The sequence below is a fragment of the Erythrolamprus reginae genome, chromosome 1, assembly GCF_031021105.1.
Source record: "Erythrolamprus reginae isolate rEryReg1 chromosome 1, rEryReg1.hap1, whole genome shotgun sequence".
NCBI classification, from domain to species: Eukaryota; Metazoa; Chordata; class Lepidosauria; order Squamata; family Dipsadidae; genus Erythrolamprus; species Erythrolamprus reginae.
The window spans coordinates 405,977,523-405,998,676 of record NC_091950.1 but is presented as its reverse complement, the minus strand read 5'-3'; the positions used below and the strand labels follow the sequence as shown (position 1 = coordinate 405,998,676).

Genomic DNA, 21,154 nt, shown 5'->3' with positions numbered 1-21,154 from the left:
TCCTCTTCCTGCTTGTTATACTTTTAGCTATGCAGCCAAGCATTCTACTTGCTTTCCCTACTAGGGGGCAGAGGCTGCTTTGGAATACAATATTCTGGGGTCTCATATTATATAGTGGTCTCCTTGGGAGAAAATGGGTGAGGGGCAATCTACTGGGGTGCCTTGCAAATGGTGTTCCCATAATATGGCTCACTGCAATGCTATATTGTGAGCCAAGTGCCTAGATTATAAACACATAACTGCATAACGCTACAATGGCTGGAAATTCAAGGACAGTTTGTAAATCCTTTTCAGCACTGCCATAATTTTGAATTGTATCTAAATACATGGACATAAACCGAGGACTACCTATATTTCCAAATGTCTTAGGCTTAAGTGCTTAAGAACAACGTCTAAGCTCTTCTCTTTCTCTATAGTAACTCCAGCTTGTTTCAATCCCATAAATACACCCCACCTGCCTTAAATAAGAAGCAAAACCAACATTTTAAACAAAAGCAAAGCATGAAATGTTTCTTCTGAACCCAGCTTAATGCAGGCTTTAGAATCTGGGTCCTCCTTCTCTCCTCCCACTCCCCAGTATGCCCCCCAAAAAGACTAGAGTTAAGTCTTCAAGGATCTTCAAAGGCAGCTCAACCAGAGACTGCATCTTTCTAGCAATAACAAGGAAATAATACCTCTGAGAGACAGGAGAGAGCAAAAGCTAAAATTATCCTGTCTCATCACTGCGAGGCTGTCACTGCTCTGAGAACACCCACACTCAATGAAGTGTAAGCAACCCCTTTTGTTTTTATTTCAAAATGCCCATATAGAAAGCAACAGCCTATTCAGAACTACGGTGGCACCTCTACTTAAGAACTTAATTCATTCCGTGACCAGGTTCTTAAGTAGAAATGTTTGTAAGAGGAAGCAATTTTTCCATAGGAATCAATGTAAAAGCAAATAATGCATGCGATTGGGGGAACCCAGGGAGAGTGGAGGCTCTGTTTCCTCCCAGGAGATTCCTAGAAAGGCCCCACCGAGGCATCTCCCCGCCTTTTCCAGCCCTGTTTCCTCCCAGGCAATTCCTACAGAGGTCCCACCGAGGCGTCTCCCTGTCTTTTCCAGTTACAGTTTCGGAGGCTCGGGTTTGTGAGTGGAAAATGGTTCTTGAGAAGAGGCAAAAAAATCTTGACCACCCAGTTCTTATCTAGAAAAGTCCGTACCTACTTTGCTAATATAGTCCGAGTCTTTGGAGAGGAGCAGCACAGAAATCCAATTAATAATAATAATAATGATAATGATGATGATGATGATGATGTTTGTACATATACTTACTATCTTATACATGTTTGACAAATAAATAAATAAAATAAAGTGTAAAAAAGAAACTTGAAAGAAGTACATGTAGTATTGAAAAGCATTAAAAAGCTGGAGACTGTTTTCTGCACTCTACTTCCATACAAAAAAAGTTTAATACACAAGATACCCAAGCTTGCATTCACAATTATTAATCCCACTGAATTCTGCTTGGGTTTCTCCTTTGTAATCCCCACATGTGCACATGGCTTTGCAAACTTCATGGCTTCTTAAAATAGCCAGCTGCTGTCTCCTACCGTAATTACAGAGCAGTCGGTAATTTTATCTATCCAAACATGCATAGTTCAAGATTAGCAAGAGAAGGGACATTACAAATAAATTTTACAGGGAATGCTCTCAGGACAGTGTTTTCTCGGCCTTTTTAAAACTTTTTGAAACTTTTTAAAAAATAATTTCATCTTCCCCTTTTTAATTGTTTTTGATTTTGTTCTTATTTATGTTTTATATTATGGCATTTGTTGTATTGTAAACTGCACAGAATTAGGTGAGATTCTGTGGAAATGGGTGGAAATGGGATGAATAAAAATAACCAAACAATTAAGAATTCTTTTTAAGAGCTTCCCAGAGCACAGGGTAGAGGTGGGATTCAGCAGGTTCTGACCAGGTCCTGGAGAGCTGGTAATGAAAATTTTGAGTACTGTACTTTGGAGAACCAGTAAATCTCACTTCTAACTGGCCCTGCCCCAATCTATTCTCTGCCTCCTGAGTCCCAGCTGATCAGGAGGAAATGGCTATTTTGCAGTAACCTTCCCCTGAAGTGGGGTGGGAAGGGAGATTTTACAGTATCCTTCTCCTGCCCACCGAACTGTAGTAAAAAATATTGAAACCTACCACTGGAACAAGGCCACCCTACCCTGTTGTCCCTAGCAGAAAGATTGGAAGATAAAGACATGTGGTCTAAATTAAGAGTCACTCATAAGATCTACACCTCCTTTGCAATTTTGAAATTATGCCACGGTTCTCAAAAAGTTACAATGCTTGCCTGGTTTACATTTGCCGAGGTTTTCCTCGGCAAATGTAAAATGTCCTTGGTGACATCAAAACGGCTTCTTTGTTTCTCTGGAACTTGTTCGGATCCGTTTGTATGTTGAATGTTTAATTACAGAATGCAATGTTTGAGTTACACGTCTATTATTCTGCATTACTTTCAACATAAAATTCCCTTGAGAAATTTATAAACAGGCAACAGGAAGTCCTGTTTATCTTCAATTCTATTTTCTACTCCTCTGGTTTATGGAAGTTCTGCCCAAATATTTCCAAGTACTACGAGAGGCTTTTTTGTGAGAGAAAAGCCAGGGTAAGTGGAATTAATGCAGTACAATACATTAGTTTCCATGTATTTTTGGATGCTTCAGCTGCCTGCCTGCCTGCCTGCCTGCCTGCCTGCCTGCCTACCTATCTATCTATTCGACTTCTATGCCGTCCAATCCCAAAGGACTCAGGCCGGGTATATTTAGTAAGTTATATTTTGAAATAAACTCTCCCTATTAGAAATGAAAAAGTCATCAAGGGCCATAAAGGATTTGAAAGTAGAAAACAGGAAACCAGCTCCAAAATCAAAAACAAAGGGGTAAATGATCCATAATAGGAACATCTGTTCTGTTTCATGAGGAAGGGAGAGAGAAAGAGAGAGAGAGAAAGAGAGAAAAGAAAGAAAGAAAGAGAAAGAAAGAAAGAAAGAAAGAAAGAGAATCCAGGAGCAGATTGTAAAATGACTGATCTTTGCTATCCTTCCTACAGCCTACATTCATCAAATGTTTTCATGTCAAGGGATGTCTTCTGACACAGGAGAGAAACTGTATATAAAGACAGTCCTCATCTTACAACATTTCATTTAGTGACCGTTCAAAGTGACAAAGGGACTGAAAAAAGGTGACTTCTGATCGTATTTCACACTTACGACCATTGCAAGCATTCCTCATGGTCACATGATCAAAGTTCAGAGGCTGGGCAATTGACTCATATTTATGACCGTTGCAGTATCCTGGGGTCATGTGATCACCTTTTTCGGATCTTCTGACAAGAAAAGGTAATGGGGAAGCCAGATTATTTTTATTATTATTATTGATTGACTGATTGATTGATTATTAATTTAATTTATACGCCGCCCAATTCCCTAAGGACTTTGGGTGGCTTAAGAACCGTGTTACTAGCTTACCAACTGCAGTGATTCAACTTCACTGTGGCAAGAAAAGTCACAAAATGTGTGTGTGTGTGTGTGAAGGTCACTTAACAACGGTCTCACTTAACAACAGAAAATTGGGGCTCGATTATGGTCCTAAGCTGAAGAATACCTGAACTCGCAAATAAACCAAGAATCTAAAGTGCCAAAATATACCCCCAAAATTGGATTCGGCTTATCTGTGGATGAGCTTATGCACAGGTAGATAAGGTAATAGTCCCCATATACAGGTAGTCCCTGACCACCATTTGTTTAGTAAGTGTTACAACAGCACTGAAAAAGTGACTTTCGACCTGTCCTCATACTACCTCACACTACCACTGCAGCAGTAGTGTGTTCTTAAATTCTTTACTACCGGTTGCACAAAAGCATCTTGGGCAGGTGGGTGGAGGCGGATGGGCGCAGGGGTGGGCTACTGCCCGGACAATGAGGAAAACAGTGATGTAGCACCCATTTTGCACTGAAAGACATTGAAAGAAAATGCAGGACGTCCTGCATAAGCCATGTCCACAGTGTGGCAGTAAAAATTTTGGTAGTCCTTCACTGGTTGGGCGGCATAGAAATTTAATTAAATAAATAAAATTTATTTAGAGTTGGCCTTCTCCGGGTCCCATTGACCAAACAGTGTCGACTGGCGGGGCCGTGGGGAGGGCCTTCTCTGTGGCGGCTCCGACAGTCTGGAATCAACTATCCCCGGAGATTCGCACCACTCCACCCCCCTGGCCTTCCGGAAAACCTTAAAAACATCACTCTGCTCCAGTCTAGAAATGATGAGTGCTTTTTATACTGGAGTTTTAAATTGTTGTATATTTATTTATTTATTTATTTACTCAATTTTTTATGCTGCCCTTCTCCTTAGACTCAGGGTGGCTTACAACATGTTAGCAATAGCACTTTTTAACAGAGCCAGCATATTGTTTTTTTACTGTTATACGCTGCCCAGAGTCAATCAGGAATTGCGCGGCCTATAAATTTAATAAAACTTCAAACTTCAAAATAAATTAAATAAACCCACTGCTGCACTGCAGCATCCTACGATATGATCAAAACGCTTGGCAACTGGGGTGTACTGTAGTTACCACAGTTGCAGCATCCTGATGGCCATTTACAACCTTCCCAGCTGGCTTCCAAAAACCCGGAGATATTCTGGTCCAATGCCATGAAGGGCTATATAGGTCATAACCAACACTTTGAATTGTTTGCCACAGTTGTTAGCTGAATCTGCAGCTGTTAAATTAGTAACCCGGTTATTAAGTGAATCCGACTTCCCCATTGACTTTGCTTGTCAAAAGATCAGAAGAGGTGATCACATGACCCCCGTGACATTGCAACCACCATAAATATGAGTCAATTGCCAAGCATCTGAATTTTGATCATGTGACCATGGGGATGCTGCAATGCTAATAAGTTGACAAATGATCATAAATCACTTTTTAAAATCATGTTGTAACTTTGAATGGTCATTAAGTGAACATTTGTAAGTCGAAGAATACCTATATAAGCAAAGACTGCTTATCAATCATATAAGGGTGTTGTAGCCTCAGTCCACAGATCAGAGGAAAGGCAATAGAGCAGGGAGGGGTCTCCAACCTTGGCAACTTTAAGACTTGTGGACTTCAACTCCCAGAGTTCCTCAGCCACCCGGAGCACCTGCAAAGCTGGCTGGGGAATTCTGGGAACTCGAGTCCACAAATCTTAAAGTTGCCAAGGTTGGAGACCCCTGCAATAGAGGACTAAGGTGCCTACAAATTCTTTCCTTGATACTGCTTGGCTCTCTGCTCCATCTGACTTCATTTTTATTTTACATTCATTTCATTCTGACATCTGCAGAGGGAACGTAGATCAACACTATACAAAGGCTCACAACACACACACACACACAAAAAACCACACACACGCGTGTGTGTGTATTTCTCTTGTCAAAAACAAAACACAAAGCACCACACCTGAAATCAAGATTCTGGCTAAATGTATGCAAATCAATGTAGCCCATCAGCCTACTTTATTGCCTAATAAACCCTGGTGAAGCATATTTATTTACTATTTAATTTCCTTTATCTTTTAGTTTTCAGTAAGTCAATGTATATATACATTGTACAGTATATATACTCCAAGTCCTCGGAGAGGGGCGGCATACAAATCTAATAAATTATTATTATTATTATTATTATTATTATTATTATTATTATTATTATTATGTCAGTACAACACAGCAAACGAGATCACTATGCTGGATTTCGTATTTCATCACCAGTCGGGCGCTTCCCAAGCACCTAGGACTGCATGATGTAGCGGCGAATTATGTTTGCCGATCCCAGTAAAGCGGCCTTTTGCAATTGAAAGATGGAGATTTTTGTCAATTCCGATGGTTTTCAAATGTCCGCTGAGATCCTTTGGTACTGCGCCCAGTGTGCCAAGTACCACTGGGACCACTTTCACGGGCTTATGCCAGAGTTGTTGCAGCTCGATTTTTAGATCTTCGTATTTCACTAATTTCTCTAGCTGCTTCTCCTCAATTCTGCTGTCCCCTGGGATTACGATGTCGATGATCCATTTATTTATTTATTATTTAGATTTGTATGCCGCCCCTCTCCGAAGACTCGGGACGGATCCATACTTTCTTTTTCTCCACGATCACAATGTCTGGTGTGTTATGCTTCAGAATTCGGTCAGTCTGAAGTCGGAAGTCCCACAGTAGTTTTGCTTGCTCATTTTCAACCACTTTTTCGGGCTTATGATCCCACCAGTTCTTTGCCACTGGTAAATGGTAGTTCCAGCACAATTATTATTATTATTATTATTATTATTATTATTATTATTATTATTATTATTATTATATAAAGGTGGGTTAAAATATTATAATATATTATAAAAACACACTTATTACAATCAAGTCAGGCTCTGCCTGATTTATTCCGCTATGCAATGAGCCAAAAGTTTATCCCACGTCTGTGAAACTGGATAGAAATTTGCTGAGGACTGCAGATCGCTCAGGCCAGTACTGCTCCATTTTTAGATACTAATTTGGCTAAACATGACAATTAAAAAGATTAAAGGAAATAATACAAACTAAAAAAAAAAGAATAAAAAGAAAAAGGGCTCCATTGTCAAAGGAACAACTGTTTTTCTCCCCGCAGGAAGAACAATTACTGCTACAGCCGTTTGCCTGACTTGCCCTAATCAGCATGAAGACGGCTGCTTAAACAAACAGCCACAGAGTCTCATTTCTGCCTTTTTGGTTGTCTGGGCATGGCCCTCTGAAGTGTGCAATCCAGTTTCCAATTTCATAGATCAAAAAGTGGGCTAGGAGGCAATTTAGAATGATGCTCTATACAGCAAAGTAAATAGCAATAGCACTTAGACTTATGAACTGCTCCATAGTGCTTGACAGCACTTTCTGAGTTGTTTACAGTGTCAGCATCTTGCCCCCAGCAATCTGGGTCCTCATTTTATCGACCTCGGAAGGATGGAAGGCTGAGTCAACCTTCAGCCAGTCAGGATCGAACTCCTGGCCATAGGCAATGTTAGCCTGCAATATTGCATTCTAACCAACAAGCAAACAAGAATTTTTGCTCTGGATTTTCTCTCTCCTGGCTGGAAAACAATGCTGTGATGAGTTTGGGACATGATGCTGATAGAGATGGAGGAGTCAGTAAAAAAAATATTCTAAACAGATACTTCATCTAGAGATGCATATAACAACGGCAACTAGAATAACTTATGCCCAAACATAGAAAAACCAAAATGTCCCATCAGAAAGCCAAATTATTGATAAAATATATAGATGTATATTGATGGACGAAATGATGAGTAATATTAAGGGAATAAAAGACAATGAATCCAACAAGATATGGGAAAAGTGGTACAAATGGATCCAAAACAGAAACAAGATAGAATGACATAAAGTATTAGAATACATAACAAATAGAATGCATAACAAAAAGAAACACAAATACAAATGCTCAAATGAATGGACATTTTTACTTTTTCACAATTTCTTTCACCAGTCCATTATAAATACATGTACTGTATATATATATACAAATTCACTTACTTCTCTTCTCTTTCTATCCTTTTCATATTGAAATGATTATATTTTATAGTGAATAGTAAATTTAAATATAAATTGTATTTGAAACGGGGCACTATGTGTAAAAGACTATTGAGATGCTTTTTCTTTTATGTTGTTGAAAACTATAAATAAATCCTTTTAAAAAAAGAAAGAGATGGAGGAGTCATAGAAAGAGCCTACTCCAGTGATGGTGAACCATTTTTTTACTCGGGGGCCAAAAGGGCATGCATGCCCATAATAGAATGCATGTGCATGCCCACGTCCATAATGCAATGCCCTGCCCCTATGCATGCATGTTCAACCTCCCCTGTGCATGCACGCAGACCTCACTGAAGCCTCCAGAGCCACTGGATAGAAACATAGAAACATAGAAGACTGGCGGCAGAAAAAGACCTCATGATCCATCTAGTCTGCCCTTATACTATTTCCTGTATTCTATCTTAGGATGGATATATGTTTATCCCAGGCATGTTTAAATTTAGTTACTGTGGATTTACCAACCACGTCTGCTGGAAGTTTGTTCCAAGCATCTACAACTCTTTCAGTAAAATAATATTTTCTCATGTTGCTTTTGATCTTTCCCCCAACTAACTTCAGATTGTGCCCCCTTGTTCTTGTGTTCACTTTCCTATTAAAAACACTTCCCTCCTGAACCTTATTTAACCTTTTAACATATTTAAATGTTTCGATCATGTCCCCCCTTTTCCTTCTGTCCTCCAGACTATACAGTTTGAGTTCAATAAGTCTTTCCTGATAAGTTTTATGCTTAAGACCTTCCACCATTTTTGTATCCCGTCTTTGGACCCATTCAATTTTATCAATATCTTTTTGTAGGTGAGGTCTCCAGAACTGAACACAGTTTTCCTAATGAGGTCTCCAATTTCCAAAGGAAAATGGGAATGACAGTCAAAAAACCCTAATCAATTTTTCCCATTAAAACAAAAAATTAACCCCCAGAGCTTCTTAAAATACCACATACCTCCCAGAGACCAATAAGAGCTCACAGAGTTGGCCTCCTCCGGGTCCCGTCAACTAAGCAATGCAGGTTGGCGGGACCATGAGGAAGGGCCTTCTCTGTGGCTGCCCCAGCTCTATGGAGCCAACTTTCCCCCGATATCCATACTGCTCCCACCCTGCTGGTCTTTCACAAGGCCACGAAGACCTGGCTTTGCCGGCAGGTCTGGGGGCCATAAAAATTACATCTTCGATGGCCAATTGTATGAGTGGTGTGTATGTGTATGAGTGTCACCGCCATTTCTTATAATAACTTTTTTAAAGGGGTTTTAGTTTGTTAATGTTTAAGCCTTAGATAATGTTCCATTTCTTTTACTGTTTTGTATCTATTTATTGTATTCATACTGTTGTTGTAAGCCGCCCTGAGTCCTTCGGGATTGGGCGGCATAGAAATCAGATCAATCAATCAATCAATCAATCAATCAATCAATAAATAAATAGTTCATTCAAGAAGTATTAAAAAGGAACTTACAAGGACGCGGTCCCCAAGCCTGAAGTCTTTATCCCCTTTTTTCACCGATCCGCTGTCGGAGAGGTTGGAACCGGATTCATTTCCGGTCTTCATGGTGTTGTTGAGAACGCTCTCCCGCAAAGGAATGACGCGAGTGGAAAGAGGCGGGGTGGAAGTCCCAGAGTGCAAGGACAAGTTCTGAGCCGTCAATGACTCCACAGAATGCGCATCGCTTCCTGAACCCTCCGTCGTGGGTTGGCGGGTCAACTTGGAAGGCCTTGTGAAGATCCCCTGGAGCGGCTGGCATTCAAAGTAACGCACTCCGCCTACAGAACCGTCGTTCTTCCCAACCGGGTCATCGAGAACAACTCCTGCCCACTGGCCAGGGGCAAACTGGGTCTCTCCCAAATACTGGATGATGCCCGGCTTCACTCCATTCACCCAAACACGTTCACCCATCACAAAGTCCCCCAGGAAATCATCGCCCACCTCGGCAATTTTTGACCCTGTCAGCTTCTCGGAGGCACCTGTGGAAGACGTGGAACCCTGTTTGTGCAGAGGTGATCCTGTAAAGAAGAAGCAAAGAAAGAATGAAGAGAGATCTGTCAGGGCAAACAAAGTCTTCACAAGAGGCAAGACCCTGGACTTTGAACAGGTACTTTCAAATACAAGCAGCAGAAGAGAAACAAGTAATTATTCCCAAGGATTAAAAGCTAAATGAAAAAAAGAAAAAAGATCTCTGCTCGTATGCGCTAATCCATGCTGGATTTCGTGGCCAGATGCTGGAAGAGTTGTTGGGGGTCCCATGCAGGAGAATGAGCAAGGACGTCCCTTTGCTCAAGTGGCAAACATATTATCATAAATTCAATTAGTTAAATTGCTTTACTTCAATGGACCCACTGGAGAAGTTAAGCCCAGCTTGGAACATCTGGTTGGCCACTTGAGAAAAAGAATGCTAGATTAGAGAAGTCTATGCTTTGTATAAGTAGAGCTCCTCTTATGTTCTAACAGATCAAACTGGTTGTGCCTAATGAAAATTAGCATAGCAACATCTGAATAGACCCACCCAGTTCTATCATCTACTAAGAGAAGCTCCTTTAGATGAACTGGAGGTTCAGAATAAGCATCTTAGCACCCAGGTACTGATCTCCGTGAAGGTTCACAGAATGTACACAGAAGGTTCTGTTTCTAGGAGACTCTTCGTTTCCCAAAGCCTTCACAACATCGAAGGAAGTTGGTCTTCCATTGCTAGCTTCAACCATGGTTTTCTCCAGTTCTACTTCAAGGAGCTTCAAGGAGTCCGATACGTCCCTCCATTTAAACAAAATCAAAATGCCTAAAGAGCAACGTGTGTGTGTCACGCTCCAAACGGTACCAACTGTCTTTAATGAAGTTTCAGTTCATCAAGTCTCGGAGAAGTGATTTAAAAACACAGCTGCCCCCTTTTTAAGCCTCATTTTGCAGCTGGCAGCATGTGGTCAGAAAACACTTCGCCATCTGAAAAGATGAAGAGTTATGGCAGCTCGAGTGGCGTTTGTTCACTTTCCTCTTTCCCACCGGTTGCAGAATTTGATACTTAATCGAGTTACAGGCTTGTGCCAAGGCAGCCAGCTGTCGGGAGGAGCTGAAAAGCAAGAAGGCTGCCCTGTTTCCATGGTTATCTGGTAAAAGGGTGGGGGGAAACATAAATGGAGAGAAGCACAACAAACATTAAGGTTCTCCCCCCCCCCCCCAAAAAAAAACCCCACTTCCAGGCTGGCTTGTGAAAAGCCAAGGGGTATGCAAATTCTCTGAAGATGGGAATCTATTTCATTTATGGGCACTCGTTTTGCAAGTACTGTAGTAGATCCTTCCAGATGTCTCCGAATGCTCCGCGTTGTAATCCCACCACATCTGAGGACGCCAAGCTGGGGAAAGTTGATGAGAGGCTGAACATCTGTTCTCCTGTATCAGTGGTAATACTCATGAGTGTGAGGAGGATGAAGTCATTTCTCCAGAAAGCACAAAGCAACAACTGGCTGACATGCTTATATTTTTAACTCTCAAAAATAATCCTATGAATTAGGCAAAGTTAGTAGAGAGAAAGAGGGGAGAGAAACTGGCCCAACGTCTCGTAGAGAGACTGAAGGTTCTTTCTGCGCCAACTCAGGAAACTCAAACTGCCCAAGGAGCTGCTGATACTGTTCTACAGAGGAATCATTGAATCTGTCATCTGCTCCTCTATAACTGTCTGGTTTGGCTCTGCAACCCAACAAGACAGACACAGACTTCAGAGGAGAATCAGAACTGCAGAAAAAACAATTGCTGCCAACCTGCCTTTCATTGAGGAACTGTATACTGCAGGAGTGAAAAAGAAGGCTGTGAAAATATTTTGGACCCCTCGTATTCTGGCCCTAAACTGTTTCAACTCCTGCACACCAAGACAACTAGACACAAGAACAGTTTTTCCCCGAACGCCATTGCTCTGCTAAAGAAATAATTCCCTCACCACTATCAAACTATTCACTAAGGCTGCATTACTATTACCATTAATTTTTCTCATCATTCCTACCAACCATCTTCTCCTACGTATGACTGTATTACTGTAACTTGTTGCTTATATCCTTACAATTTATATTAATATTGATTGTTTCCTGATTGCTTATTTGTATCCTATGACAATCATTTAAATGTTGTAGCTCATGATTCTTCACAAATGTATATTTTCTTTTATATACATTGAGAGCATATGCACCAAAGACAAATTTCTTGTGTGTCCAATCACACTTGGCCAATAAATAATTCTGACTGATTGGGAATCTAGCTAGAAACAGAAACTATAAGAGCTCTTGTAAATGCACAGTGAAGGCCACTGTATCTGCAGCCAAAATGAGGATACTGAAAAATAGGAAAGACATATCTACCTCCTTGAGAAAACCTTGACGTTTCTGGAAGATCCAAGGAAAAAATAAGAATAAAAAAATAAATAAATTAACAGAAACAGTGACAATGCAGAAGTAAAGCAATCAGATGAGGAGGGATCAGGTTTAGTACAAAGCAGAATGATAGATGGACAAGAAAGAGAAAACTCAATAAAGTGTGTCTGGTGTGTGTGTGTGTGTGTGTGTGTGTGTGTGTGTGTGTGTGTGTTTGTAGCATGTTAAGTGCCCGGCTTAAGTAGAATAACTGGTTGATATTCTGACCAAGAGAAAGCTACATCATCTTTCTGCATAATGCATAAGATTTCATCTGTCATTGGCTATTGTGATTAATATCTGGAAGCGCTCACAATCTGGTAAGTGTCTAATTTAGTTTTAAATTATTGGTACGTGTATCTTAGGAGGGAAAACATCCTAACTTCCATGATTTGAATGTATGTGCTAAATAAAGACGATCCCGTCTCATTCCACCCTGAGCATAGATGCTACCAGCGTGTCTTCCTGGGAAGTACATAAAAAGGATGCTACGGTTTAATATCCAAACAACTTTACCTGTTCAAAGAAGAGCATCAGCAACTGCAAAACGTCCATTAAAGGGCTACTTTGCAATAAAACCAGTATCTCCCCCCCCCCCCCCCTGGTGGATTATTTTCTTTAAACTAAACATCCCAAAGCTGGGTGGAAATACATGTGTGCAGGCACGTGCATGTTTAAGAAGCTAAGGAAAAGTCTGGCCAGCAGCAGGTACATTATCAGCCCCTGCCTCAGCAGGCAGCTTTGTGACAAGGATAACCAGAGGGTTTTAAAGGAGAAGTACATTAATGAGCTAGAGGAAAACAGCAAATACAAAGGAGGGGTGGAGATAAAGGAGGGAATAGTCTATCAACTGAAAGCTCATGCAGTAACCCCGAAGAGTAAAATGCATGCTTTGAAATCTCCCTGCCCATCCACATTAAATCCTCTCTGTGGGACCAGACTCCTAGCCTACAGCTGCATTGTTTCTATGGAGAGGGCTTGGCTGTGGAGCAAAACTCTTCCACCCCAGGTACTACCAATAAAGTTGTACTTTATTTTGTGGAGGGAGGGTGGGAGGAAGGTCAACGTTGAGTGAGTGTTGTTTTCTCCAGCATGATTCCAGCATGCTCTCCAGCATGGTTACAGGATTACAAACTGCAGAATGCCACCCCCATCAATATAGAGTGGTACCTCTACTTAAGAATGCCTCTACTTAAGAACTTTTCTAGATAAGAACCAGGTGTTCAAGATTTTTTTTGCCTCTTCTTGTTCTGCCTGACTGGCTCGGCAATGCATAATAGTCCAATGAAAAGAAATCAAACGCACACGTGCTCTGCTAATCAGCAAACTTGTATTAGATAAACAAAAATAGCTTACTCAAAAAACAGTTCTTAATGTCCAAAAAACAATGCAAAGCTTACTTCAGCCGCATACAAAAAATACAGGGAAAAACAAACAAAGACAACCTGGAATGAGCAAAGACGTTTCAGGAGTCCTTTTGAATCTTTGAAGCAAACAGCAAGTCCCAGAGTTTTCACCTCCCACTTGTCTGAAAAAGCTGGGTTGAAAACTCCAACGGCACAGAAACTTCGAAGCAGGAACCACAAAACAACACAGATAAAAAGCCACAGTTTGCCTTGGCCTTTGTTCCCCTTTTATCCCTTTATCCCTCATTAAGGGAACCACACCCAGCCCAGGTGCTCCTATAATGATTTGTAATACTCCTTAAAGTGATCCCTTCTTTGCATAGCTCTTCGGCTACATAGATCAATATACTGATCTGCAGAAGAACTCAGGGAGGAAAGACTGTTTGAGGGACTGCAGGCCAAATCCCCTGGGCTGTCTGCTGAATCCTGTGTCCCAGTGGCCTCGTCCTCCTGGCTGTCTGCCACATCTTCCTGGCTGTCTGCCACATCTTCCTGGTTGTCAGCCAGGCTTTCACATTCACTTTGTGCCGTGTCTCTCCCATCTGTGGGAGCAACAGCTGGCCCAAGCCCAAACACAACACTTCTTAAGAACCATTTTCTATGTAAGAACCCGAGCCCGGAAAAATTTCCCAGGAAATTTGAGAGTGGCACGAAGGCCCGGCCAGTTTCCTGCCATTTCTCTCTCTGGCGCAGTGTATGGGAGGCAGCCTCCCCCCGGGTGTATGGGAGGCGCGTGCTCCTCCTCACTGCCTCAAAGTCCCTCTTTTTTTTTAAGGCTTAAAGTTTTAGATTTTTTTTATTCCCCTCACCTCACCTTCTTCCTTCAGCAGTGACTGTCCTCCTACTCGTCTTCTTCCTCCTCCTCCCACCCAAATTCCAAGCTTTTATTTCTTTCCTAATGGTTTTGCATGCATTATTTGCTTTTACTTTGATTCCTATGGGAAAAATTGCTTCTACTTAAGAAATTTTCTACTTAAGAACCTGGTCATGGAATGAATTAAGTAGAGGTATCACTGTACTTAGATAAAGCAAGTGCAGGAGTGGGCTGCTAGGGGTTTGCAGGGGTTTGGGAGAAACTGTAGCTAAGATTCTGTGTAGTTCGGAGAACCTCCCAAATCCCACTCCTGGCTGGCCACGCCCACCTCGCCCCTCCCAGGAGTCCACATGTGGCCCATTTTGGATGCAGGTTTTGAGGGTCAAATGCAGTCTCAAGAGTCTTAAAATATACACGTTATGTAAATCCAACTCATTAATGCTTAATCAATTAACCATAGCTTAGTCAACCGACCTGGTTAAAGGCACTATGTTGCAATTCATGACAGTATATGGCTCGGTCTCTGAATTAATGACAGATCTCCCTGTTGCTAAAATATTTGCTTAAAAATAATGAACATAGACAGATGCCACCAGACCAAAAGCTACATGAATCCATGATTCAGACAATGACTCAGACCTAGGCCAAATAAATATTGCAGGAATCATCCAGAAGAGTCTAATGAGGTCATCCAGGTTACTGTCAGAATTCTGTGCCTGGTAAAACATATTTTGCTTTCCAACAGCTGGTGAAAGAGCCTAACTGAGCTCTGAGGGTTTGGGAAGTTTTTTTCAGGCCTTTTCCCCCTGCAGCCATCCAGCCAGATGGAGCCCATTTTTATATTCAATTGTTCTTTTGCCATCTTCTCTTACATAAAACATGTCCCCATTCTGTTCAGTTTTTAGACAGTTATCCTACTAATGGATAAGCAGAGAGACCTGAAACCTTTATGTAACTTCTCTCCAACATTCAGTGGGGCTGGAAAGAATAAAAGGAGTTACAAAAATACCCAAGCATATTGGCTGATGATTCGGGGACTCAAAACAAACTAGACAGGAACCGACAGCTGGCAGGCACCCATTTAGACCAAGGCAAAGTAGCCAATAAAAAACCAGTATTTTTTTTAAAAAAACGCCAGATACTGTAAAGAGGCACTGTACATTATACTCAATAAAGGAACGAATTGTTCACGAATCAGTTCACACTCTGAGAATCAACAGTTTTCATTGTACTAAATGTCTGCGGGAAGGCAATTGGTTTCTGGGGTTGGGTAGGTGGAAAGAAAGATCTCCTTAATTCAAAAATACTGGCATGTTTTTTTAAAAAAAACAACTATGTTTAATGATTGATATATGTATGTATGTATGTATGTATGTATGTATGTATGTATGTATGTGTATGTGTGTGTGTATATATATATATATATATTCAGATTCAGATCGAATAGCTCTAACTGCTAGTTCTCTGCTTTACAATGCAGAGTTCACCAGATCGAATCCCAGTAAAAGAAAGGGGTGTGGCTAGCTGATGAGGCCTAATAAGGCCGAAATGGGACCATCCTAGTCTCCCTTAATTTTAAAATTCCAGCTGAAAACATTTTAACACATACAGAATATAGTTGTCGGCTATAAATATATTAACTGCCTTGTAGTGGTCCTGGGTTGGGCCTAGAGGCAAAAAGGAGCTGTGACGTTCCTTAAATATACCAGGGTGATCCGACTTAAGAAAAACATATAGCCCCTCCCTGGTACAGAGCTGGAAGGATTCAGATCGAATAGCTCTAACTGCTAGTTCTCTGCTTTACAATGCAGAGTTCACCAGATCGAATCCCAGTAAAAGAAAGGGGTGTGGCTAGCTGATGAGGCCTAATAAGGCCGAAATGGGACCATCCTAGTCTCCCTTAATTTTAAAATTCCAGCTGAAAACATTTTAACACATACAGAATATAGTTGTCGGCTATAAATATATTAACTGCCTTGTAGTGGTCCTGGGTTGGGCCTAGAGGCAAAAAGGAGCTGTGACGTTCCTTAAATATACCAGGGTGATCCGACTTAAGAAAAACATATAGCCCCTCCCTGGTACAGAGCTGGAAGGATTCAGATCGAATAGCTCTAACTGCTAGTTCTCTGCTTTACAATGCAGAGTTCACCAGATCGAATCCCAGTAAAAGAAAGGGGTGTGGCTAGCTGATGAGGCCTAATAAGGCCGAAATGGGACCATCCTAGTCTCCCTTAATTTTAAAATTCCAGCTGAAAACATTTTAACACACACATATATATATATATATATATATATATATATATATATATATATATATATATATCTGTCTGTCTGTCTGTCTTTCTATCTATCTATCTATCTACCTACCTACCTACCTACCTATTCTACCTTTCTGTTCTATACCATCTGTCTGTCTCTGTCTGTCTGTCTGTCTGTCTGTCTGTCTGTCTATCTCTCTGTCTATCTATCTCTCTGTCTATCTATCTCTCTGTCTATCTATCTATCTTATCTATCTATCTACCTACCTACCTACCTACCTACCTAATCTTATCTTTTCTTTCTTTCTTTCTTTCTTTCTTTCTTTCTTTCTTTCTTTCTTTCTTCTTTCCTTCCTTCCTTCCTTCCTTCCTTCCTTCCCTATCTATTCCTAAGGCAGGAGTCAGCAACCTGCAGCTCCAGAGCCACAAGTGGCTCTTTCATCTCTCTGCTGCGGCTCCCTGTCATCACTCCGTATCACAATTTTGAGAGGAGCTTCGGATTGGGTTGGGATGTGGTGGAAACCAGGGAGTGCCAGGAGGAGAGACTATGGCAAGGGGCGGGTTTTCTAGTCAGCTTCACAATTGATAGGGTTTTCAGTTAGGACTGGTAGAGGAAAAAGGATGCCGCTCTAGGAGGAGATTATATGGTGGGGGAACCAAACTTCCGGTCAGCTCCAGAATTGATATGGGAAGCTTCCGGTTAGGACTTTTGTAGCTCTTTAAGGTTGCCAACCCCTGTCCTAAGATTAAGAGAGAAAAACAAGACTAAAGGTCTACCCACTGACTTTGTACCTAAGAGTAGAATACAACTTTTCTCCTGCTTTCTAGCTTAGTTCCATCAACCATTACACTAAACTGGCATTCAGCTGTCTTAATGCCCCATCAGGTAACTGATTCTTGTGTTCAGGTCTCAAAAATTGACTGTTGTGAGAAGTACTGTAGCTTCATTAAACTTTGCTTGGACTTTAAAGATGGTGTGTTACCCTAATCCAGTGATGGCGAACCTATGGCACGGATGCCACAGGTGGCACATGGAGCCATATCTGAGGACACGCAAGACTTTGCTCTATATCAACTGCAGTGTGTATGTGTGCACAGGCTAGCTGATTTTCAGCCTGCTGGAGTGTGGGAAGGAGTCTGGTTTTACCTGTTGGGCTGTTTTTCGCCCTCCCCAGTTTTCAGGAAAGCCTCCAGAGCCTGGGGATGGCAAAAAATGGCTCCAATGGCCAACTGCAAGTTCAGAAACGTGGGGGCAGTGCAGGGGGTCGGGTTGTGTATGCATGCATGAGGGGAGGCCAAAGCATTATGGGTGTGGCCATGCGCCATTATGCCATTGCACACGTGCACACTCTTTTGTTATTCAAGCAAAAATATGTTCACCATCACTGCCCTAATCTGATAATTAGATTTATACCACACGCAGATTTCCCGCTGATTAGATTTCTGTTTAAAGTCACTCTGTGAAATTATACATTTTTGTGGAGGTTTTCTTTTAAAAATAAAATGCATCAGGGGAAGGGCCTTCTCTGTGGCGGCCCCGACCCTCCAGATATCAGAGTTGCCCCCACCCTCCTTGCCTTTCGTAAGCTCCTTAAAACCCACCTCTGTCGTCAGGCATGGGGGAATTGAGATTTTCCCTTCCTCCTAGGCTTATAAAATGTATGCATGGTATGTCTGGATGTATGATTGGTTTCTTAAATTGGGGGTTTTAAATTAACTTAAATATTAGATTTGTTTACATTGTATTATTATTGTTGTTAGCCACCCCGAGTCTACGGAGAGGGGCGGCATACAAATCTGATAGGTAGGTAGGTAGGTAGGTGGGTGGGTGGGTGGGTGGGTAGGTAGGTAGGTAGGTAGGTAGGTAGGTAGGTAGGTAGGTAGATAGATAGATAGATAGATAGATAGATAGATAGATAGATAGATAGATAGATAGATAGATAGATAGATAGATAGATAGATAAATCTACCTATCTCTGGATGGACAGTCTAACTGCCCATCTTTTCTAGTAGAGGGGTGTTCCCTGACAATATTTTTGTCTCCTGTTGGTTCTAGAAATTAGGGCCACTCTATAAAAATCGGATATTTGAAAATGCAACGTCGCATAAACATGCAAAATATTACATAGGGCAAAACCCGAACTCAGAACAATCTACATATATATATATATATATATATATATATATATATATATATGTTTTTCTTAAGTCGGATCACCCTGGTATATTTGGTATATTTGATGAGGCCTAATAAGGCCGAAATGGGACCATCCTAGTCTCCCTTAATTTTAAAATTCCAGCTGAAAACATTTTAACATATATATATATATATATATATATATATATATATATATATATATATATATATATATATATATATATATATATGTTTTTCTTATGTCGGATCACCCTGGTATATTTAAGGAACGACACAGCTCCTTTTTGCCTCTAGGCCCAACCCAGGACCACTACAAGGCAGTTAATATATTTATAGCCGACAACTATATTCTGTATGTGTTAAAATGTTTTCAGCTGGAATTTTAAAATTAAGGGAGACTAGGATGGTCCCATTTCGGCCTTATTAGGCCTCATCAGCTAGCCACACCCCTTTCTTTTACTGGGATTCGATCTGGTGAACTCTGCATTGTAAAGCAGAGAACTAGCAGTTAGAGCTATTCGATCTGAATCCTTCCAGCTCTGTACCAGGGAGGGGCTATATGTTTTTCTTATGTCGGATCACCCTGGTATATTTAAGGAACGTCACAGCTCCTTTTTGCCTCTAGGCCCAACCCAGGACCACTACAAGGCAGTTAATTTATAGCCGACAACTATATTCTGTATGTGTTAAAATGTTTTCAGCTGGAATTTTAAAATTAAGGGAGACTAGGATGGTCCCATTTCGGCCTTATTAGGCCTCATCAGCTAGCCACACCCCTTTCTTTTACTGGGATTCGATCTGGTGAACTCTGCATTGTAAAGCAGAGAACTAGCAGTTAGAGCTATTCGATCTGAATCCTTCCAGCTCTGTACCAGGGAGGGGCTATATGTTTTTCTTATGTCGGATCACCCTGGTATATTTAAGGAACGTCACAGCTCCTTTTTGCCTCTAGGCCCAACCCAGGACCACTACAAGGCAGTTAATATATTTATAGCCGACAACTATATTCTGTATGTGTTAAAATGTTTTCAGCTGGAATTTTAAAATTAAGGGAGACTAGGATGGTCCCATTTCGGCCTTATTAGGCCTCATCAGCTAGCCACACCCCTTTCTTTTACTGGGATTCGATCTGGTGAACTCTGCATTGTAAAGCAGAGAACTAGCAGTTAGAGCTATTCGATCTGAATCCTTCCAGCTCTGTACCAGGGAGGGGCTATATGTTTTTCTTATGTCGGATCACCCTGGTATATTTAAGGAACGTCACAGCTCCTTTTTGCCTCTAGGCCCAACCCAGGACCACTACAAGGCAGTTAATATATTTATAGCCGACAACTATATTCTGTATGTGTTAAAATGTTTTCAGCTGGAATTTTAAAATTAAGGGAGACTAGGATGGTCCCATTTCGGCCTTATTAGGCCTCATCAGCTAGCCACACCCCTTTCTTTTACTGGGATTCGATCTGGTGAACTCTGCATTGTAAAGCAGAGAACTAGCAGTTAGAGCTATTCGATCTGAATCCTTCCAGCTCTGTACCAGGGAGGGGCTATATGTTTTTCTTATGTCGGATCACCCTGGTATATTTAAGGAACGTCACAGCTCCTTTTTGCCTCTAGGCCCAACCCAGGACCACTACAAGGCAGTTAATATATTTATAGCCGACAACTATATTCTGTATGTGTTAAAATGTTTTCAGCTGGAATTTTAAAATTAAGGGAGACTAGGATGGTCCCATTTCGGCCTTATTAGGCCTCATCAGCTAGCCACACCCCTTTCTTTTACTGGATTCGATCTGGTGAACTCTGCATTGTAAAGCAGAGAACTAGCAGTTAGAGCTATTCGATCTGAATCCTTCCAGCTCTGTACCAGGGAGGGGCTATATGTTTTTCTTATGTCGGATCACCCTGGTATATTTAAGGAACGTCACAGCTCCTTTTTGCCTCTAGGCCCAACCCAGGACCACTACAAGGCAGTTAATATATTTATAGCCGACAACTATATTCTGTATGTGTTAAAATGTTTTCAGCTGGAATTTTAAAATTAAGGGAGACTAGGATGGTCCCATTTCGGCCTTATTAGGCCTCATCAGCTAGCCACACCCCTTTCTTTTACTGGGATTCGATCTGGTGAACTCTGCATTGTAAAGCAGAGAACTAGCAGTTAGAGCTATTCGATCTGAATCCTTCCAGCTCTGTACCAGGGAGGGGCTATATGTTTTTCTTATGTCGGATCACCCTGGTATATTTAAGGAACGTCACAGCTCCTTTTTGCCTCTAGGCCCAACCCAGGACCACTACAAGGCAGTTAATATATTTATAGCCGACAACTATATTCTGTATGTGTTAAAATGTTTTCAGCTGGAATTTTAAAATTAAGGGAGACTAGGATGGTCCCATTTCGGCCTTATTAGGCCTCATCAGCTAGCCACACCCCTTTCTTTTACTGGGATTCGATCTGGTGAACTCTGCATTGTAAAGCAGAGAACTAGCAG

General features: G+C 41.3%; 1 protein-coding gene across 6 annotated transcripts in view; it reads right to left on the bottom strand.

Moving 5' to 3' along the window:
* CLIP2 (CAP-Gly domain containing linker protein 2) overlaps positions 1 to 21,154 on the bottom strand; it is a 132,717-nt gene that overhangs the window by 56,773 nt on the left and 54,790 nt on the right. For all 6 annotated transcript variants that reach the window (XM_070735223.1, XM_070735221.1, XM_070735222.1 and 3 more), the window contains exon 3: positions 9,097 to 9,641. In XM_070735223.1, the coding sequence (XP_070591324.1) occupies positions 9,097 to 9,641 (545 nt within the window). The remainder of the gene's footprint in view (positions 1 to 9,096; positions 9,642 to 21,154) is intronic.